At 63.8% G+C, this 21486-nt stretch overlaps 4 protein-coding genes across 9 annotated transcripts; 2 read left to right on the top strand and 2 right to left on the bottom strand.

Moving 5' to 3' along the window:
• The first annotated feature begins 840 nt into the window (after positions 1-840).
• On the top strand, positions 841-3415 carry CELA3B (chymotrypsin like elastase 3B). Its single transcript, XM_084495350.1, has 8 exons — positions 841-931; positions 1012-1097; positions 1186-1283; positions 1787-1921; positions 2002-2138; positions 2596-2741; positions 2821-2973; positions 3339-3415. The coding sequence occupies exons 1-8, from the start codon at positions 889-891 to the stop codon at positions 3357-3359; spliced, it is 819 nt and encodes a 272-aa protein (XP_084351476.1). The 5' UTR covers positions 841-888; the 3' UTR covers positions 3360-3415.
• Positions 3416-5556: 2141 nt separating this feature from the next.
• Positions 5557-9547, top strand: TMEM269 (transmembrane protein 269). Of its 6 annotated transcripts, XM_084495344.1 has the most exons (8): positions 5617-5705; positions 6980-7044; positions 7539-7686; positions 7771-7868; positions 7958-8101; positions 8189-8389; positions 8514-8645; positions 9219-9547. In XM_084495344.1, the coding sequence occupies exons 2-7, from the start codon at positions 6987-6989 to the stop codon at positions 8621-8623; spliced, it is 759 nt and encodes a 252-aa protein (XP_084351470.1). In that variant the 5' UTR covers positions 5617-5705; positions 6980-6986; the 3' UTR covers positions 8624-8645; positions 9219-9547. The 6 variants fall into 6 exon arrangements, with proteins under 6 accessions (XP_084351471.1, XP_084351470.1, XP_084351469.1 ...); XM_084495345.1 differs by lacking the exon at positions 6980-7044 and having other exon boundaries at positions 5557-5705; XM_084495343.1 differs by having other exon boundaries at positions 8514-9547.
• A 500-nt stretch (positions 9548-10047) lies between these two features.
• On the bottom strand, positions 10048-10572 carry SVBP (small vasohibin binding protein). Its single transcript, XM_084495349.1, has 2 exons — positions 10363-10572; positions 10048-10263 (listed from the first exon to the last, which is right to left on the bottom strand). Exons 1-2 carry the CDS (start codon positions 10477-10479, stop codon positions 10177-10179), a joined length of 204 nt encoding a protein of 67 aa, XP_084351475.1. The 5' UTR covers positions 10480-10572; the 3' UTR covers positions 10048-10176.
• Positions 10573-11657: 1085 nt separating this feature from the next.
• On the bottom strand, positions 11658-15612 carry TRIM62 (tripartite motif containing 62). Its single transcript, XM_084495342.1, has 5 exons — positions 14676-15612; positions 13832-13927; positions 12911-13167; positions 12725-12840; positions 11658-12512 (listed from the first exon to the last, which is right to left on the bottom strand). The coding sequence occupies exons 1-5, from the start codon at positions 15081-15083 to the stop codon at positions 11962-11964; spliced, it is 1428 nt and encodes a 475-aa protein (XP_084351468.1). The 5' UTR covers positions 15084-15612; the 3' UTR covers positions 11658-11961.
• Between the last annotated feature and the right edge of the window lie 5874 nt (positions 15613-21486).

Genomic DNA, 21486 nt, shown 5'->3' with positions numbered 1-21486 from the left:
GGCTATAGGGACTGTAGAGGACACAGGGACTCTGGGGGACACAGCTGTTCACAGGGGCTGGGGGGGGCACCAGGTACATGGGGGTATGGGGTTTATCATGGCATATATGGACTATAAGGAGCACAGAGATATAGGGTGTCTGGGGGCACTAATGGTGTTGGGGGTCTATAGGAGCTATGAGGGGACACCAGGGCTATGGGGAGCGCAGGGGGTAACTGAGGGGCTGGGGGCACCAGGGGCACAGGGGCTATGGGGGCAGAGGAGCCCTGGGGAGCACAGGGACTGTAGGGTCCATGGTGGATACCTGGTGGTATGGGGATTTTGGAGGGGACAAGGGACCTGTGGGGGTATAGAGGTTATAAGCGGGCTGGGGGCACCAGGAGCAAGAGAGGTATGGGGCTACAGGATGCGGAGCAGCTATGGGAGGGGGGCTGCAGGGCCAAGGGGGTGTACGTGGTATATATGGCACTGAGTCCATGGGGGACCATATGGGGACACACAGCCCCCGGTCGCACCCACGCAGGCTTGGCTGGATGGGTGCTGGTGGCCACGTGCCCCCCCCCGGCCCCTATAGCCAAGGCCAGGCGTTAATGGTTAACCCCCGGCCCCCACACCTGTGTGGCTCCCAGGGGGGCTGGCACCCCGGAGTGCCCCACACAGGGCGCTGGGACCCCCTCAGCCATGCCTGTGGGGTGCCCCCCACAGTGTGACCGCAGGGAGGGGTCCCGGCACGCCCCCACCCCACAGAGGCACCCCGCGCCCCCTGGCAGCACCCAGCTGGGTGCCGGCTGCCCCTTCCCAGGGGTGTCCTTGGGGTAGGGAGTGCCCCGATAAGGGGGGAGATTTAAGGCTGGCGGTCGACCCGTGGGCCCTTGCTGAGCTGGGATCATGATGCTGACGCTCCTTGTCCCCCTGCTGCTTGTGGCTAGCGGTAAGCTGTCCCCAACCTCCCCCAACATCCCCAATTTGGGGGTCCCAGCACCCTGGGGTGACCGACACCCTGTCTCGCAGGCTGCCAGGCCGCGGTGCTGCCAAAAGAACCGCAGTCGCGGGTGGTGAACGGGGAGGATGCGGTGCCCTACAGCTGGCCCTGGCAGGTGAGCGGCACGGGGATGGGGACAGGGACGCGGTGGGGACACCCAGTGGGTGACGTGGCCCCTTTCCACCCCGTGTCCCCCGCTGCAGATCTCGCTGCAGTATGAGCGCGACGGCACCTTCCGCCACACCTGCGGGGGCACCCTCATCGCACCCGGCTGGGTGATGACGGCCGCGCACTGCATCTCGTGAGCGGGGCGCAGGATGGGGGCGGGGGGGGTGCACAGGAGGGGTAGGGGGTGCAGGATGGGTGCAGGTGGGCTGCATGGTGCAGGATGGGTGCATGGAATGGGTGTAGGGTGCAGGGGGGGTGCTGGGTGGGGTAAGGATGATGCAGGGTGCAGGGATGGGCACATGGAGGGGATGTGGGGTGCAGGGTGGGAGGATGGGTGCACAGAAGAGGTGCAGGGTGCAGGATGGGTGCAGGGGGTGCGAGGTGCAGGGTGGGTGCACGGAAGGGGTGCGGGAGGGGTGCAGGGTGGGTGCCTGCAGGAGGTCCAGGATGCACCGGGGACGGGCAGGGGGGTGATGGGCTGTGCAAGGGGGTGATGTGTGCAAGGAGGGTGCAGGGTGGGCACACAGGAGTGCAGGCTGTGGGGATAGGTGCAGGAGGGCTGCAGCCCCCATCCCCCGGGGCACCCCCGGTACCACACAGCGTGGCATCCCCTGAGGGCCGTGTCCCCACGGGCAGCTCCACGCTCACCTACGAGGTGGTGCTGGGTGAGTACGACATGAGCACTGCCGAGGGCCCTGAGCAGCGCATCCCTGTCGCCTCCTCTGACATCTTCGTGCACCCCAAGTGGAGAAGCTCATGCGTGGCCTGTGGGTGAGCAGGGTCCCGGAGGCGCGGGGGGATGCCGTCCCCACCCAGAGCCCCCACGACATGTGTGTGTCCTCCTGTGGCAGCAACGACATCGCCCTGATGAAACTGCGGCACAACGCGGTGCTCAACAACCAAGTGCAGACGGGGCAGCTGCCGCCCGCCGGCACCATCCTGCCCGACGGCTACCCCTGCTACCTGAGCGGCTGGGGACGTCTGTCCAGTGCGTCCCCGCGGCGTAGGGACAGCGCCCGGCTGCTCCCCGGGGAGGGGGGTGGGGGCGGATGTGGGATGGAGAGATGGAGGAAAGGAGGGATGGGTGGTGGAAGGAAGGGATGCGTGGAGATACAGGGATGGGGAAATGGAGGGAGGGATGGGGGGATGGAAGGGGGGAAGGATGGGATGGAGGGAAGGACATGGGAGGGAGGGATGAGGGCTCGTTGGAAGGATTAATGGATGATGGATGGATGACGGACAGATGTTTGGATGCTTGGATGGATGGATGGTGAGATGGTGGGATGGTGGGATGGATGGAAGAATGGATAGATGGATGATGGATAGACAGATGATGGACGGGTGATGCGTGGATGCTGGATGGACATGTGATGGATGGGGCTGGCGGGCAGGATGGCAGGCACAGGGCTGTCTGTCTGGGTCCCTGAGCCCCCCCCCATTGGCAGCTGGCGGCCCGCTGCCGGACCGGCTGCAGGAAGCGCTGATGCCCGTGGTGGACTATGAGCACTGCACGCAGCCCGACTGGTGGGGCAGCCTGGCCATCCGAACCACCATGATCTGTGCTGGCGGAGCCGAGAAGGCTGGCTGCAACGTGAGTGCTGCTCTGGGCTGCTCCGTGCTGGGGAAACCAGGGCACCCCAACCCCAGACTGACCCCAACCCCATCCCCAGGGCGACTCGGGCGGCCCCCTGAACTGCCAGGCTGATGATGGGCACTGGGAGGTGCATGGCATCGCCAGCTTCGTCTCGGGACTGGGCTGCGACACCCCGAAGAAGCCCACTGTCTTCACTCGCGTCTCTGCCTTTGAGGACTGGATCGCTGAGGTGGGCACTGGGGTGCTGGGACAATGGGGTTCTGGGGTAATGGGGTGCTGGGATGCTGTGGTGTCTGGGTACCAGGTTGTTGGGGTGCCATAATGTTGGGTGCCAGGGTGTCGGGGTGTCAGGGTACCATGGGGCTGGGATGTCGAGGTGCTGGTGTACCATAGTGTTGGGGTGCTGGGGGGGCAGTGTATCCAGATGTCAGGGTGCCAGGGCACTAGGGTGCTGGGATGTTGCGGTGCCAGGGTGCTGGGGTGTTGGGGGCCCAGGTATCAGGGTGCTGGGACATTGGGGTGTGGGTATGTCAAGGTGCTGGGTTACCAGGGCACCGGTGTGTCGCACCCCCCTCAGCCATTTCTCTCTTCCAGACCATAAAGAACAACAGCTGAGATGGGCAGCAGCGACCTCCCGGCATCGCAGAGGGCAAATAAACCTGCAGAGCTGACACCGTGTGTGTCCCGTGTGCTGGGGGAGAGCGGGTGTGCACACGCGTGTGTGTGCAGCCTGGCACGTGCGGCGCCTGGCACAAGCGGCCGCCTTTGCCAGCAGATGGCACTGGCAGAGCGGACGCGGGGAGCGCGGCTGCACCCGTGGCTGTGCCCAGGTGCCACGGGGATGTGCGCCCAGAGACACCGCAGTGCCGTGGGGATGAGCACCCAGAGACACCCAAACACCACGGGGATGGGCCCAGAGGAAGCCCGGGGATACCCAGGCACTATGGGGACAAGCACCCCGGGGTGCCCTGAAGCTGTGCTGATGGGTCCCTCGAGATGCAGTGAGACCCACAGGGCAAGGACCTCTGTCCCATGGCACCCTGACGCCATGAGCACCATGAGGTGCCCCGGTGCCACAAGGATGGGCTCCATCCTCCTCCCCAAGGCACCCTGAGGCCATGGGGATGGGCCCTTCTGAGGCCTCCCTTGTGCCATGGGGAAGCTGTCCCCATACTCCCCAAGGTGCCCTGACAGCACAGTGATGGGCCCCCAAGGTGCCCTGATGCCGTGGCGATGGGCACCCAGTGACACCCTGATGCCATGGGGATGGGTACACAGCAGGATCCCGATGTCCCAGGGACGGGCCCCCCTAAGGGGCCCTGATGCCATGTGTCATCCCCCAGCCCCCCAGGTGCCCTGGTGGGCACCCAGAGACACCCAGGTGACACGGGGATGAGCACCCTGAGGTGTCCTGCCACCACGAGAATCGGCTCCTCCCTGATGGAACCCTGAGGCCACGGTGATGGGCACCCCGAAACACCCTGAAGCTGGGGGGGAACGGACAGGCTCTCAAAGACAGGCAGGCACTATGGGCACAAGCACCCCAAGGTGCCCTGATGCCATGGGGTGGGCCCCTCCGGGTGCCCCGTCCCTGGCGTGCGGCCACAACGGAGGCCCTGGGCCCGGCTCTCGCTCGCCGCCTCCTGCCCTCCCGGCCTGGCCGTCGCCTCGCAACCGCCGGCCGCGGCGCGTGACCGGGAACAAAGGGCCCTTTGACGGCGGCCCCGCCGCGGCTGGCACGCATGGGCCCCCTGCTTCCCCCGTCCCGTCCCGGCAGGGACCCCCGTGTCCCCACGAGGATGGGGCCACCCCGAGTCGGGTGGAAAATCCCCATCCCTGTCCTGCCGCGGGGCTGTATGGTTTTATTGGCCCTTGTCAGTGTGCCTGGGGGACCTTTGGTCCCCGCGCGGGCCCTTTGCTCCGGCAGCTGAGGCCGCCCCGGCTCGTGACAACCTTGCACAACCGGTGACGCCCTCAGGAGGCCAGGGACGGTGGGGACAGGATGGGCGCTGGCTGCAGGCTGAGCCGGTGGTTCCTTACCAGAAGGGTGGGCACCATGGTGCCCCGATCCCCCCGAGGCAGGGGGACACCACGTGGGGCAACGTGCCAGGCCCAGGTGGCAGAGGGGGCACGGGACAGGGGCTGCACCACGGTGCGGGTGCTGTGGGGCTGGTGGGGGTTGAGCCTGGAGCGGGTGGTGCAAGCCTGGCATGGGTGCTGTGAGCCTGACAAGGGTGCTGTGAGCCTGGCATGGGTGCCGCAAGCTTGGAACAGGAGCTCTGAGCCTGGCATGGGTGTTTCAAGGCAAGTGTGAGTGTTTCAAGGCTGGCATGGTTGCTTGAAGGCCAGCAAGGGTGCTTCAAGGCTGGCATGGGTGCTTCAAGGCTGCAATGGGTGCTGCAAGGCTGGCATGGGTGCTGCAAGGCCAACAAGGGTGCTTCAAGGCTGGCATGGTTGCTTGAAGGCCAACGAGGGTGCTTCAAGGCTGGCATGGGTGCTTCAAGGCCAACAAGGGTGCTTCAAGGCTGGCATGGGTGCTGCAAGGCCAACAAGGGTGCTTCAAGGCTGGCATGGGTGCTGCAAGCCTGGCAGGGGTGGTGCAAAGCTGGCACACGCGCTGCAAGCCTCTCTTGGGAACTTTGGTCCTGGCACGGGCGCTGTGAGCCTGGCACGGCTCCTTTGAGGCTGGCGTGGACACTTTGAGCCTGGCACTGGCACGTGGCCAGCTCGGCCCCTGGGCAGCTCCTCCCTCGCCGGTGGTGCCAGCCGCCTCCGAAAACCCCCGTGTCCTCTGGCCGGACCCACCCCCCCGGTGACTCAGCCGGTTCCCGGCGAAGCCGATCCCTATATAACGCGGTGCTGCCACACGGGGCCAGCGCCGGCCCTGCCGCCCCTGCCTCAGTTTCCCTCCCTGGGGTGTCCCCGGTGCTGCGGCCATGTGGATGGTGTCACCGCCGGCCGGTAAGTCCCGCCTCGACGCCCCAACAACGCTTGCCCCCAGCACAAGGCTTCCCCCTGAAAAATCACTGGTTTTGGTGGTTTAACACAAAACAGGGATTCGTGGTGGTCATCGGCCAAGTGAGGCTGGTCGGGGGTCGCTGGCACTGGGTGGTTTGGGGGGGAAGGGGATAAGAGAAAGCTTTAAGGTGCTGGCACAGAGCTGCTCCACGCTCTCCTGCGGGGCCGGTGTCGCGCTCGGCTGGGCGGGCAGCGGCAAACCGGGCCGGCAGCCAGCGGCACAGCTCGCTCAGCCCTTCAAATCGGGGCAGAAAATTACAGAAAGAGGCAGCTTGAATAAAACAAGAAGGCGAGCCTGCGCCTCCTTTGGAAAACCCTCCTTCTTGTCGCTGAGAACTCCCAGTTTGGAGCAGGCCCCCGTAACGCCGCATGGAAAGAGCCAAATCCGCCCTTTTTCCTCACAGAAATTGCTGTGCAGAGCGCTGCCCGCAGCACGGGGCTGGGCGGGATGTGGGGCAGCTCCCCCCTTGCCCTGCCATCCCTCTCACCCCATCCCTTTGCTTTTGGGGCTGGGAACACCAAAAACGGACAAGTTTGGGTGCCGTGGTGATGCCTGGGCATTGTGATGCTGGCAGAGCGCGACGGTGCCACTAACCCTGCCCAGGGCCTGATCCTGCCCAGTGCGGGGACGGGACAGGGTTTGCAAAGGAATTCACCACCTGAGGGCTTTGCTTCGGACAAGCTGTCACCTCGGTCAGAACCAAAACCGCCGCTTTTTGCCTGTTTTTGCCGCCATGAAGGCTGCTCCCCTCCCCAGAGAATGGAGAGACCCCACACCCACCGGCTCAGCCCCAGCACGGGGGGATGGCACGATGCACAACTGCAGTCCCCCCAAAAACACCGTTTCTTGCACGAAAAAAAGAATGGGGCAGGAGGGACGGTGAAATTTACCCCTGCAGGGCACCGTTCAACGGCTTTTTTTGGGGTGTTTTTCCATCCCCGCCCACTCAGATCAGCCCGAAACCCCGGCAGTGCGGCCCAGGGTGGGGTGGCCAAAGGTCGGCGGTGCGGCACCTCACCCCGCTCACAGCCCGGCTCGGAGAACGGGAAATTTCCTTCCTTTCTGCAGGTGGCAGCGCCCGGTGGCCGGGGGGCTCGTCGTGCCTGGCCGCCACGAGCTGGCTCGGTCTCAGCCCCGCGGGATGGCGGGGGCTGCGGCGGCGGGGGGGCGAGCGGTTGTGGCTCTTGTTGTGCTCTGACATGCTGTTTTCTTTCAGATGAAGGATGTCACCAGCTTGCCTGGCTTTGGGACCACGGCAAAGGCAGGGTGCAAAACACACTAGTAGGACATGACCCTTAACACTTTCTCTAAAGCGTAGCCCTATAGGTATATAAGATCAATAGAGCTTAACACTGGGGTTGGCTTTTATTCTAAGCTTGGGTTTGGTCTTGGTTTTGGTTTTGTTTTGTTTTGTTATTTTGTTATTTTGTTATCGTTTCACTTTTTTATCTCGCCTCCCGCGGGCAGACGGAGGCAGGGGCTTCCCCCTGCAGCGCTTGCAAAAAAACAAGCTGTGCAAAAACGGTTTGGGGAGCGGTGCTTCGGTTGTGACCCGCGCCGAGCCGGGAGGAGGAGGAGGGGGAAGGCGCACCGCGAAGGCTCCTGCTGGGGGGGAGCACCCCAAAACCTCCGCTGGCCCCTTCCCAACGCTGGAAGGGGGCTTCGGGGCTTCGGCTCCGAGCACCGACCTGCTACCTCGGGTGCTTAAATAAATCCCAGCCAGAAACCTGTCACCGAGGGGCTGAGCCCTTGACCGGCGTCTCGGTGGCTTGCAGGTATCTTCCAGTACACCAAGAAGCTGTTCCTGAGCAAGCAGGTGGGACGGGCGCAGGCACTGGAGTCTGTCCGGAAAAATGCTGCCAACGCGCTCTCCATGGCGAACCTGATCATGGGGCTCTCCTCCATCCTCTGCAGCCTGAACAGGTGGGGAGCAGCCAAAAAAAAAAGGGTAAATCCAGTTAAATCGGTGCTGCCACAGGACTCACCACCTTCCCCCTACTTCCCCAGGCACTATCAGCACTCCTGCTGGCTGCTCCTCGGGGGCTTTCTGCTCGATTTGGCCGACGGAGCCGTCGCCCGCCAGCTCAATGCCTGCTCAGCGCTGGGTGAGTGACCACCCCGGGACCGGGACCGTGCAAAGGGGGGCTGCCAGGAGCTGTCCCCGCCCCAGCAGCCGCCCACTCACTGCCCACAGGTGCCAAGATGGATGATTTTGCTGACTTCACCTCCTTTGGGCTGGCCACGGCGCTGCTGCTGCAGACGCAGGGTGTGCTGGACGGGCTGCTGGCCATCGCCTACGTGCTGGCTGTCTTCGCTCGCCTCTGCTTCTTCTCCAGCGGTGAGCTGGGGGCTTTGGGGAGTGGTGGCACTTCACGGGGTGGCTGCGCCCTGTTTGGCACCCGGCTGAGTGTGTCGCACCCCACAGAGATCCCCTTCACCTACCGGGGGCTGCCCTGCCCCTACGCCTCCTCGCTGCTGGTGAGCATCTTCCTGCTGACGGGCGGCAACATCATGCTGCTGCGTGTCACTGCCATTGTCATGATCCTCTTCATGGTCGACCGGGGCTTCTACCCCCATGACAAGGTGCTGGAGTCTCAGCTCTGGAAGAAGGTGATCTATGCTGGAGGTAAGGACAGGGAAGTCTGGCAGCGATCCAGGCAATAAGGCCGGTCGAGCTCTGCCACCCAGCGCTGCCGCACAAGGCACAAACGTGCTGCTCTGCCCTGGGTGCTGATGGTTCTCCCTCACAGGCATTCTGGCTGTGCTGCTCTTGCCCACGACGGTCACTTCCATCTACTACCTCGCCTGGTCGGCGTCTTACATCTTCTCCCCCTTTGCCATCTGGAGCTGCAAAGCCTAAGGGCGAAGTGGCGGCCGCCCTGGTGAGGACTGCTCCGGCCTTACGCTCCACCGAACACGCAGTAAAGCTCTCCTCTCCCCCGCTCTCGGGTGCCAGCACCGGGGTGTCTCGTCTCCCCACTTTCCTTAGCTCTTCCTGGGGAAAGCGGCGGCAGCGGAAGCCAAACCCAGCCTGGCAGGCGCAACGCTGCAGCCCCTGGAGAGGGAAACGCCACCACTCACCCCCTTCAAGTGTTTTCCCAGCTGCAGCAGAGCCTGCTTAGAAAAGAAAATAGTTGAGCTCCCGCAGAGGGAAGCTCTCAGATTCAGGAGAGCTGCCTGCTCCAAACTGCCCTGCCCGTGCCCTCGTCCCTGCAGTGCTGGGCGAATCCGCAGCCACAGCCAGAAGAACAACTCCACTCTGGAGGCCGCTTTCCCCCTTTCCTGGGGGATTTGACCCAAAAACCCTCCCCAGACGGTTCCTAGGCTGTCCCCGGTGCATAGCCCTGGGGCGGCAGCTGAGATGTGAATCAAGGTGATGCTCACACAGCTGACACGTTCCCACTGTACACAGTAATTTATTGCCAGCGTGTAATTGTGGCATGTTTACACCCAAGATCCCAACCACGGTGAGGAAACAACCCTGGAGAGGGCAGTGGGGCCCGGCTGTCCCCTCGCGCTGGGCTGGGAGGAAGCCACCGATCAAATCTCCAGAGTGCAACAAAGCTGGGCCCGGTTCTCCCCAAAACCCAGCCCTGAGACACAGGGAGTGTTCCGGTATTTATTTTTTACTCATCACCACAGGGAAATAATATCTCAGCCGTGTTCTTTTTTTCCTTTCTGCGCTCGCTTGATGAGGTGTGGGAGGGAGGGAGGAATGTAGAAGGGAAAAATGGAACTTGAAACCTGCCGGCCGAACTCTCTGGAAATAAAAGCTGGAGAACAACTGCCGCGTGTGAGCCTGCCCGCGGCTGGAAAGCGGAGGGCGTGTGGGTGGAGGAAGGAAGCGAAGGTCAAACCTTGCGCCGAGCAGCAGAGGAAACCAGAGCAAATCTGCAGCTCGGGCCCCTGGGGAGGCTCCTGCAGCGCGAGCAGCTGCGAGCGGGACCTGGACAGAAACGACCCCGTCCCGGTCAGGACTGCGGGACAAGCGCCTGGGGGACCCCGGCGGCCCCGCGCCGCTGTAAACAGGCGCTGCTTGGCTTGGCAGGGACACGGCGGGTGCGGGGCCCGCGGGACGAGGCCTAGGCCAGCCGGAGCTGGCGGCCGCCGCCTGCAGCTGCTCTGGCTCGGGGCCGCTGCCCCCAGCCCCGGGCCGGCCCCGTGCTCCCGGGGGGGGCTCGGCCGCCGCTGCCCCCGCGCCGTTCCCACCGAGCCTGCCAGCACCGCGAGGCCTCCCCACACCGAGCCCACAGCGCAGCTCAGCACAACCAGGAGCCAGACAAGTGCGGAACAACCACTGCTTTTATTAAGAAAAAAAGGAAAAAAAAGGAAAAAAGTTGCTCTTCGAGGCGAAGTAATAAATAACGCGGTGGCGAGGGGCGGGTGCCGGCAGCGGGCCGGGGGCGCCGCCCCTCACTCGCTGGGGGCCTGCATCTGCTTGCAGAAGGAGTCGAACTGCTGCTGCTCCAGCTCCGTCATCACCCGGTTCAGCGCGTAGATCTGCGGGGACAGGCGGCGGGCGGTGAGGCGAGGCCCGGCCCCGGCGCGGGGGCACCGGGAGGAGCCCCCCGGGACCCGGCCCCGGCGCCCCCCGCCCACCTCCGCCCGCTGCCGCTGCTTCAGCTCCTGCTGCGCCGACTTCTGCTTCGCCTTCTCCAGCCGGGCCGCCGGCTCCCGGGGCTTCGGCCTCTCCTTCCGCCCGCCGCTCGGCTCCATGGCTGCGGCAGGGCCTCGGGGGGCGGCCCGGCCCCCCCCCGGCCCGCACCGACCCCCGCGGCCCCGCTGCCGGCCGGGCCCTGCCCGCGGCAAGATGGCGGCCGCGCCCCGCCCCGCCCCGCCCGGCGCGCGCCCGCACGGCCCGCGCCCCTCCCCCAGCGCGCATGCGCCCTCGCGGGCCGGACCCGACAGCGCCGCCTGGCGGGCGGGCGGGGAGCGGGGCGGGCCCGGCCGGTAACGGCACCGCCACCACGAACGGCACCGGCAGGCCCGGCCCCGGCATCGCGCCCCCGGACAGCACACCCCATATATCACAGCCCGGAAACATAACGTCCCTACACAGCGTGCCCCCCCATAACACACCCCCAAGTATCACGCCCCCACAGCACACCTCTATGCATTATGTCCCGTACACCACACCCCCCACAGCCCGTATCACACCCCCCACCCCTCACATCGCACCCCCTGTACATCGCGTCCCTCCACATCACACCCCCTACCCCTCACGCACCCAGCCCCCACACCCCCATCCCTCCCCCCCCCCATGTACCACGTCCCCCACATATCACGCCCCCTCCACACCTCCCCCGTACAGACACCAAGCAGCCCTATATCCCACCCGCCATACAGCGCGCCCTCTGCCCGGCACAGCCCCCCCACAGCCCCGCCGTGCTCCTCCTGTCCCCTAACGCACTGTGTGCCCCCCAACCCTCCAGCCTGGTCCCCTCCAGCCCGGCCCCCAGGGCTGCACCTGCCAGTCCCAGGAGGCTGGGCAGGGCCCGGCCTGGCACACGGCGCCGTGCCACACAGCATGGCACAGCCCAGCAACACCACGGCACAGCACAGCACACACCGCAGAGCCATGGCACGGTGCACAACACACGGCATGGCACGGCACGGTGCAGCACAGCACGGTGCAGTACGCACAGCACGGCACAGCCCAGCACAGCACCGACTGGCACAGGGCACGCGATGCAGCAGCAACAGCACAGGGTGCAGCATGGCACGGCACGACACGTCACAGCAAAGCACAGCCCGGGGTGTCACAGTGCACACCATGGCACACCGTGGTACAGGAGGACACGACATATTACGGACGGCACAGGGCACTACGGCACAGCATCACCCACGCCCCGGGGGTGCCCCCACCCCGCACAGGGGCTGCACCACCCAGCCCCTTTGCTCCAAATCCACCTTTTATTGCAGCGGCTAGGGCAGGGACGGACCTGCAGAGCCGCGTGTGGAAGCACAGGACTGGGAGGCACCGGCCGCATCCTGCCCGGTGCCCAGAGTCAGCTCGGGCTTGAGGGTGGGTGATGCCGAGCAGGATCCGGCCCCAGCAGGGCAGTGCAAGCCTTCTCTTGCCCAGGCAACCCGAGTGAGCACTGCTGCACCCCGCGGGCAGGGCAGCATCCCCTGTCCCACGGCCACTGCCCCAGGCTCGTGCCCATCCTCAGGTGTCCCAGCAGGGCGCATACCCCACTAGATGCGGACGGTGTTGATGCGCAGGGGCTGGACGTTCTTGCCGTTGGCGTGGCTCTGCCCGGGACTGAAGTAGGAACAGAGCTTGCCAGGGAACTTCTCCCGGAAGGTGTAGAGCCAGGACATGTCGTCGGCGTTATAGAAGATGAGCAGCCCCTTGTCATAGTCCAGGAAGACGCCCACCTTCTCCAGCTTGCTTTTGACGTTGAGTCGGGTCCAGGGCTCGGTGCAGGCGCTGTACTGGTTCCCATCGTGCATGACGATGCAGTAAAAGCCCCGGCTGGGCTGGATCTGGATGCTGCCCTTGCGGGTGACGGCCTCGTGTGCCAGCCCGATCATCCACTGCGTCTTCTCAGACACCACCACCTCCCAGTAGTGCACACCGCCGCCAAAAGCCTCTGCGCCCAGCACCGACACCTCCACATCAAAGCGCCGTGGCGAGTCCTGCAGTGGCTGCGGGTGCAGGTTGCCATAAGCCACGATGGTGCAGTCGTCAGAGAGGATGAGGCGCTGGTGGGCTGTGCCGGGGTCCAGTGTCAGCGCCGCCGGCACTGCAGGGAGGGGCGGCTGTCAGCACCCCTGGGACCCCCACCCAGCTGTGCACCCACCTTGGGGGCATGCAGGTGGCTTTCGGCAGCCGAAGCAGCTCTGCAGAAGCCGCTTGTCCTCCCCCACACACCTCCCCCCAGCTCCCACTGGGGACAGGAATGTCCCTGTGGGCTCGTCCTCACCCTCACTGGGTAACCCCCCACTCCATCCTCACCCGGGTGGATGTCCTGGAAGAGAGATTTCCAGATGGTGTACTGCAGCGGGCCCATGTACTTGGAGGTAGGAAAGTCCTCGTAGGTGAGGTTGGTCTCGTGGATCTTCCCCTTGAGCCTGCAGGAGAGGCGCTGGTTGGCGAGGTCCCACGCTGGGCACCCCGGACCCTGGCCACCCACACACCCACCTCTCGGACAAGGAGGCGACGCCGGCCAGGAAGGCATGCTTGTCAGCCTCGGCCAGGCGCTCCTGCAGGATCTGGCTGCCCTCCTGCACCTTGCGCAGCTGCTGGCTGTAGCGCTGGATCTTCTGCTCGATGTCGGTCAGTGTCCGTGCCGTGTCTGCCTCCAGTTCCTCCAGCATCGCCTTCTGCCGCTCCCGCAGCAGCCGGTGCAGCCGCTCAAAGGCCTCCCCAATGGTCGCCCGCAGGCTCTTGGCCGATGACTGGGGGGTATGGGTGGGCGTGAGCCCCACAGAAAGCCCCAGCGTGGTGGGGTCTGTAGCCCCCTGCCTGTCCAGGCCAACACTGACCCACTGCAAACACTGCTGGGGATGCCCCAGGTGTGTTTTTGAGCACCTGAGCGGGTACGCGGTGGAGTCCAGATAACCCACCCTCTGCCCCACAGCTGGTAACGGGGAGTGGACATGAAGCTGAGGGAGAAGGGCAGTGTGAACAGCAGGCCCCTCCGCAAATAATGCCCAAGCAAGCAGAAAGAGGAAGGTGCTAAATGAAATGGGGAAATAAGCGACAAGGCGCAGGGGCCAGCCTGCCACAGGGCTACGCATGGCCAGGGAAGGGAAATAGGGCACAGTCAGCAAGATTTGGGTCTTGGTGTGTCTGTAGGGTGACTGGAGGTCCCAGAACTGGGCTGGTGAGGCTCACTCCTGTGCCCACCCAGCAAAGGAATCAAGGAGCAGGGGGACAGCACGGAGACACGGGGCTGTGCTGGGGGGTACGACCACTCCAGCAGCTGCAAAGCCCCAGTGCACAGCAGGGACAGGGCAGGGGAACAGATTTAAAGCGATTCCGCCCACAATAAAGGGCTGGAGGGGTAACAGAGTCCTGCCTCAGGACCCCTGGGGACACTGAGTGCATCCCCACTCCTACCTTGGTCTCTGCCAGCTGCCGCTTGAGGAGGTGCAGGGCCTCGGTGTGGCCTCGCTCGCTCTCCTGCAGGCCCTGGAGCTGCTCCTTCAGCTCCCGCTGCAACACAGGCAGGCACTCAGACCCAGCTTGCAGCCCAGTCTGACCAGTCTGCCCAGTTCCCCACTGCAACCGGGGGGGCGGGAGGGGGGCTGCTTGCACCCATGCATGGTGGGGCTGTGAGCTGGGGGACCTGGCAGCGTTAAGAAAAGACAAAGACAAAGACAACCCACGGGATTTAGGGGAAAAGCAAAGCTTCTTGCAGGTCCCGGGCTCCTGAAGCCCCAGGCTGAGCTTCACCAGCACTGCCAGCTGCCAGAGGTGCTGGGAACCCCCCAGCCCCCTCAGGACCACAGGGTGGCCCCACAAATGTTTACCGGGGCATCACCGGGCGCTGACGGCAGCAAGGGGATGAGTCGGTGCCTGTGAAGGTCAGCGCCTGGCTGCCTCCCCGCAGGCACGGGCACAAAGCTCCCTCGAAACGGCAGCCCTGTGGGTTTGGGGACGGAGGAAGGACTGTGCCCGTTGGGTGCCAGCACCTGCACAGCAGCACCGGGGTAGAGACATGCTGAATGCATGGACAGAAAGGGGAATTTTATGGGGAGCAGCTCCCCAGACCCACATGCGAACAGAGAGAGCTCCAGCTAAGGTGCACGTGGGCAGGCAGACAGGGACACACTGCCCCGAGGCACAGGGACAGACAGACGGACAGATGTTGGTAGGGCAGCTCAGCGCAGTTGGGCAGGGGGGACAAGAGGGACAGCACCCGGACCCCTGGCCGGGCAGGGCCGGACACCCACCCACCCACCTGCAGTTCCTCGAAGGCATCGTCCACGTTGGTGACCTGGTGCTGCTCGTGCACGGCAGGCTCGTCGCAGAAGAAGCAGACGACGGCGCGGTCGGTGAGGCAGAAGAGCTTGACCTTCTCGTGGTCCTTGCAGGGGAAGGGGCTGCGCTGGGCCCCCAGGATGGCGTCCAGAGGGAAGGCGCTGTAGCGCTCCACGATGTTGGCCAGCTTGAGGCTGGGCGCCAGGGTGGGCTCGGCGAAGGTGCGCCGGCACTCGGGGCAGTCGCGGGCGCCCTGGGGCTCCTGGCGCACCCAGTGCTCGGTGATGCACCGCCGGCAGAAGTAGTGCTCGCAGCCGAAGCTCACCGGGTCCTGGTAGATGCTCAGGCAGATGGAGCACAGCAGCTCGTCCTTCAGGCTGCAAGCCATGGCCGGGCGGGGGGCGAGGCCGCCCGGGGGGGGACCCGGGGCTGAGAGCACCCGTGGGGGCTGCAGCGGGGGGAAACTGGGGAGGAGGGCTGCAAATGGGGCTGCGGTGGGGGAAACTGGGGGGTGGGCTGCGAGTGGGGCTGCAGTGGGGGGAACCAGTGGTGGGCTGCGAAAGGGAGAACCGGGGAGGGGGGCCTGGGGTGCGGCGGGCACGGGGGAGCCGGGGGTCGGCGGGGCCGGGGCTGCCCGCGGGGCCGCAGTGGGGGAGCCCCGGGCCGAGGCCGCCCCGAAAGGACCCGGGTTCGAATCCCGGCCCCGGCTCCGCGCCCCACCCGCAGGTCCCGGGTTCGAGGCCGCCCCCCGCCTGCTCCGAGCCGGCGGCGCCCGCTGCCCTCACCCAGCCGCAGGCGGTGCCGGTGCCCGGTGCCCCCGGTGCCAGCGAGCCCGCGGCCACCTCGCAGCGCTCCCCGCCGCGACGGGCAGGGGGTGGGCGAGGAGGAGGAGGAGGAGGAGGAGGAGAAGGAGGAGGAGGAGGAGGAGCAGGCGGGGCCGCGCGGCACTTCCTGCCTCCCCCCCCCGCAGCCACAGTGGTGCCGCCCCCGCCCCATTGTCCCCCGCCCAGCGGCCCGCACCACCTCCCGCCCGCGGGGGGGTCGGAGGGGGAGGCGCTTAAAGGGGCCGCGGCGCTGAGGCGGCTTCGCTGCGGGCTCGGGGCCGTGCCCGGGTCCCCCCCGGTGCCTCCCCCCCGCTGTCGGTGCCGCTCCGGTGCCCGGGGCTGCGGCCTGGCCATCGGGCCCCCGGCCGTCCCCCTCCCGCGGGCCCCCTCCCGGCCAGCCCCCTCCAGCCGTCTGTCCGTCCATCCCTCCGTCTGGTCACTCCTGCCGTCCCTCAGCCCCGTTGTCCGGTCGTTTGTCCATCCTCCCCTCTGCTCCTCCATCCATCCGTCCCTCCATCCGCCCACCCATCCACCCGTCCCTCTGTCCATCCCTCCATCTCTCCGTCCATCCCTCCCTCCACCCACCTCTCCCCCTTCTCGTCCCTGTTTTGTCCCCATTCCCCAGGGGACAAGGGCTGAGGGGACACTGGGGGTGACACTAGCGTGGGGCAGGGCCCCGTGGGGTGCTCAGCCCCGGCTGTGGGGTGCCGGGGGGGGGGCCGGGTCCCTCTGCACCCCCCGGGCTGCTCCCTGCAGCACCAGGGCAGCTGTGAAGCCGCTGGAACGCAAGGCAGGGCTGATGTCCCCAAAAATGTATTGTTGGGAAAACGCCGCCTTTTTCCCCCAGATCTTATCAATTTGGCCAAAAACTGGGGGAGCTGCGGCGGTGACAGGCCAGCGCCGGGAGACCCCAGAAGCCGTGTGGAGACACAAAATAATCGGGAACGGATGGCGGAAAGCCCCGTCCGAGCTCTGGGGGCGTACCAGGGGGTCCCTCTCCCAAACCCCTCACACCAGAGGGGCTCTCAGCGGGGGCTCGGGGAGGAAGGAAGGAGCCGGATGGGGGGGGGGGGAGAGCGATGCCCTGGGGGTTGAGCTGCACATTTCAGAGGCAGCACAAAAGTCAGGCCCGCCGCTGGCCAGCAGCCAAAGCGAACAAGGCTTTGCTTTGGCTGCCGAGCCCCCTGCGTCCCCCCGAACCCCCCAGCGCAGCCCCTCCTGCCCCGCGTCCCCCCCCCGGCGGGGGGAATAACCGCCCTCTTTGTTCCTCGCCCGTGCGGGAGGACGGCCCGAAAGGCTGGAAAAAAAAAAAAAAAAAAAAAGCCAACCGCAGGGGTTTGTTTTTTCTGCTTGTTTTTCTGCATTAGGAATTCAGGTCTTGTCTCCCCTCCAGGACCCGCTGGGGACTGAAGAAATGCTGAAATTAAATCATCAAAGCGCTGTCGGAGCGGGGAAGGGGCGGCTCGGCCGGCATCGCGCCCAGCTCGCGCGCCCGCTTCGCCCCAGCCTGCGGCACGTGGCGGGGAAGAAGCACCCAGGCTACCCGGGCACGCAGCCCTGCCTTTGTGCCAGGGGGCTGGGAATGTCCCTTCACATCCCCGAGTCCCTCTAGGAACCAATATCTGTTTTTTTCCATGGTTTAAGTAAACCCTGCTCAGCTGACATCAAAATACCCTTTTTTACCTTTTTTTTCCTTTTTTTTTTTTTTTGGGGGGGGGGGAAACACAGATGGAGGCCAGTCTCTGGAACTCTTCCCTTTCTGGAGCAGGTTCCCCCTTAAGGTACTGATGGGGAAACTGAGTCAGTGGGAGATGGAGGAAGGGGTGAGCACGGCAGTCCCATGGTGGAGCCACTTGGACGCATGGGTCCCAGCCCACATCATTTAATTTGTGTCCCCAGCACGTGGCTGGAGCACCTGGGGTTGGACTGGGAAATTTGGGTGATGCAGAGCCACATCCCATGGGACACATAAGGTGGCCAAGGGGTGCCCAAGCTCTGAGCGGAGCTGCTAAGTGTTGGGTCACTCGTTGGAGGTGGAGAAGCACCCGAGGTCCCCCCAGTGCATCCCTGCAGCTCATTAGTGCTCCTTCGTTAGCGCTATAGGAAGGGAAGCACACCCTGCCTGGAGCCCTGTTGTGGGCAAGAGTGGGGTGTGAGCCATACCTGCAGCAGACAGAGTGGATGAAGGGAAACCGCACGGCGGGGTGTGTGTGTTTGGGCAAACAGGGAAATTAATCCCAGTTAATTTTTAAATTGGCTTCGTTACCTCCTGTTAACCCTTGTGCGAGTGCCCAGCAGGCTCTGCCACTGCAGCCGGAGGGTCAGGGAGCCCACATTGCCGCCGTGCCTCTATTCCTTGCTTTTTCAGGTCACACAGATGCTGCCAGGAGCTGGGGAGGATGAGGCAGGGGACCAGGCACGCATGTGCCCTGCAGCCACGGGCTGGAAGGAGCCAGGAGCTGGTAGGAGCCATGGCAGGGGACACCAGGGACCAAGTCACCTCTGAGGAGGGAGAGGGGGCAGGCTGAGCTGGAAAACCCCATCAGGGGGTGCGTGGGCATTCGGTTCCTCCTGATGCCCTGTGCTGCACGCCGTGCCCAGAGGACGCTGGCAGGAAGGGAGGCCCCCGAGCCGCTGGAATTTTCCCCGCTGGTTCAAACAGTGCTGCCAGGGGGCGAAGGCGGGGATGGCAGGCTGGGACAGGCAGCTCCCAGCACACATGCCTGCTTCCTAGCACTGCGCCAGGGCAGGTTTTGGCCTCAGCAGGGTGGACATGCAGGGCTGGGAGCATCTCCGTTTGCTCCGGGCTTTCCTTGTCCTTGCTGCAGCCCCCAACCGTGTCCATACCCATTCTGTTGGATCTGTCCTTCCCAGGTGGGGTGGCTCCGGCACCTTTAGCTCTGTCAGCTTTAACCGGGTGCCAGAGCACAGAGAGCAGCTGTTAACACCTGCTTCTTTTCCTTCCCCACTCCTGCGAGTGCCTTCCAGCTCTCCCAGGACCCCAGCGCCACGAAGCCAAGACGTCCCCAGGATGCAGTCCTGGCCCAGCTAAGCTCGGCAGAGGCCTCTTCCTCTTCATGGGATGAGGCTTCTCATCCTCATGGGATGGGATTTCATCCCAGTACCCAAAGCTCCAGGCACCAAGGGTTAATGGGAGCATGCCCCCACACAGAGCAATGTCCTGCAGCCCTCTAGAAGAGCAGGAAGATGCACAAAGCCGCACTACACTGGTGCTTTTCATCTCCTAAGTGCTTTGCAAACATTAACTAATTAATCCTAATTAACTCATTACCTAATTATAACCAAATGGCCCTCCCATTTGCAGGGGGGAGAAGGGAAATAAATGCACTGCCACTTTTTTTTTTTTTTTTAACTAAACACTCCCAATACCCCCAAACCTCTGCAGGACTCAAACCAGCATCTATGGGGCTCCCGTGCACACATGGCTGTTGGCATGTTTTAGGGTCAAGAAACCTTCCCAATCCCTGCTGTTCTAGGGTAAAAAAAAAAAAAAAAAAAAAAAAAAAAAAAAAAAAAAACCAACATTCTGCAGGTTTGCTAACCCCATGCATCATTCCAATAAGCCGGGAATGAGCATTTCCACGCGCCCACCTCTGGGGGCCTGGCGCCCCAGCATCACCAAGGCGCAGCGTGCCCACCCTCGCAGCTCACACAGCTGCCGTGAGTCATCGCCTCCTGGCTTGTGTGCTGTCCCGCTGGTTGGGAAACACCTTGTAAAACGCTGCACCGACTTGTTCCAGGTCTCCCAACTGCCTGCCATAATTATTTGCCTCTTGCAGGGCCAGGGGACATTTGCAGGGTGTTGCAGGCAACGTCCTTTGGGGCAGGCATTGCATGCACCCGCCCTGCTCCTGCTGATTAATGGCCTCTGCTTCTGGGCGCTGACCAGCGCTTCCACTCCAGCCCTGCTTTATCAAAAGAGAGAGATTTCTTGCAAAGAAAAGGAAATAAATATGCGGTTAGGATGGAGAGAGACATTTCCTGAAGGATTTCCTGCTGCTGCAGACAAGGACAAAGACCAAGCGGCTTTGAGACATGGGGCCACCCAGCACCCAAAGGGCTCAGCGTGGTCCCTGTGGCCAAACCAGCACGACCCCTCGGGGACACCATGGGGACCAAGTTCCCTGGCCAGGTTTTCCCAGGCTGTGCTCCATCCTGTTTTTGATGAAATCTCTTTTTCACCAACCGTTCAATGGGAGGGATTTCAATAAAGCCGCAGCTTGGTGCTGCACAGATGTGGACCATGCCCTGGGGACAGGGACTGGGATCTCTCCAGCATCTCTGCCTCTCCTGCACTTTCTCCCCCAAGCTTCTTGCTGCAGGAGACAAGGAGCGCATCCCTGACCTGATCTCCTGCTTTTTGGCGAGGATGTGGGGAAGCAGGAAGGGAGCTGCCGTTCCCAGTGCCGGCGGGCGCAGTTCTGTGGGAGCGGGGAGAGCAGGTGTAACAGGGCTGCCGCCTGCCCAACCGCCCGCAGAGGTGATTTATGGCAAAGGAGGCATCTCCATGCCACACCGAGCACTCCCCTGCCTTCCTTCCCTTTTAATTGCGGTTGGATTTGCCCCGGGGGCAGAAGAGCCTTTGAACGTCTGGTTTTGAACACAAGCTTTGCAGCCAGCTTCGTTTCCTCTCTGCAAGGCCATTTTGCAGCTCAGGATGGGGATGGCAGCGTGGGAGATGGGCACGGGTTCCCTGCCATCGGCTCCTGGTGCCACCAGAGGTCGGGTGGTGTCGCACCAGCCCCAGGACCAGGGCTCCACTGCCAAGGAAAGGGGCCCCTGCCCACACCCAGCAAGGGAGGAATGACTGAACCCACACAGTGCATGGCTGGAAGAGCCCCAGTGCTCTCGATATCACAGCATCTGCAGCAGGGACATGCCAGCTGGCCTGCCTCGATGGCTGGGGATCCCCCATGCCCCATCCTGCTGTGTCCCCTGTCTGCAGGTCTGGGGCTGGCCTCCAACAGCTGGGATTCTCCTTGAGTGATGCAGAGGTTCAAAAACACTAGTTTCACAATGACGGCAAAATACTTCCAGCAGCCAAAACCCCCCAGCCTTGAGGGCAGAAGTGAAAGAAGTGTTGAAAATGTATCTAGCGAGGAGCCAGAGGAGAACTTGGTAACACAGGGGTGGCAGGGGACGAGGGGATGCCATCGGCCTCAGGGATAGCAGGGAGAGTCCAAAATGTGCCCATCTCCTGGCCCAGGTATGAATGAACCTTCCACCCTGACACCACCACGGGAGGATGTTAAATAGCAACTGCTAGGTATAAAGAGCTGAGCATCAGATAAAGGGGGAGTTTTCAAGGAGCTGGCTCAGGATCTCTGTTGAGTCACCAGGAGCTGGTAATTAACAGATCTGGGGATGTTCCAAATGGGAAAATGTTGGGTGAGCACTTAATGGGGGACACATGGAGCGATCGCAGGTCAGCGAGCCAGAAACAGTGATGGGGATGTGAGTGCAGGACACACGTGAGAGTGGAGGAGGAAGGCACAGCGGGGTGACAGCGTGCCTTGCCGCGTTCTGTCACCTTGCCAGGATGAGTGTGGGCACCCACCGGCAGCGGGAGCAGTGCCCACCCTCGGTGGGAATGCACCCCTGGCAGTCCCAAGTCCTGCCCCACTCGCCCCAGGCCTGTCTGGTCCCTGAGGGAGCCCTCGCAGGACCACTCCGAACAGGAGGGGCGTGAAGCGTGATTGTGTTTGCCTCCTACTCCAGCTGCTCTGGTGGAGCTGTGGGAACAGCGGGAGCAGGGGGAAGAAGATGAAAGGCAGCGTGGGAACTCACTGCTTTGCTTTCTTCTGCAATAAAACACAGGCCCTCCAACTCCTCCAGCCCAGCTTGAGATACAAAGGGGGAGAAGGACTCATCTGTGCCTACTGGGAGAGAGCCGTGCTTCAGAGCTGCGGCAGCAAGGTGAAGGACATCATGAGGACTGAGCCCCAG

This window comes from Aythya ferina (assembly GCF_964211825.1).
Source record: "Aythya ferina genome assembly, chromosome: 21".
NCBI lineage: Eukaryota > Metazoa > Chordata > Aves > Anseriformes > Anatidae > Aythya > Aythya ferina.
The sequence above is the reverse complement of the archived record's forward strand: the minus strand, read 5'-3'. Positions and strand labels throughout refer to the sequence as shown.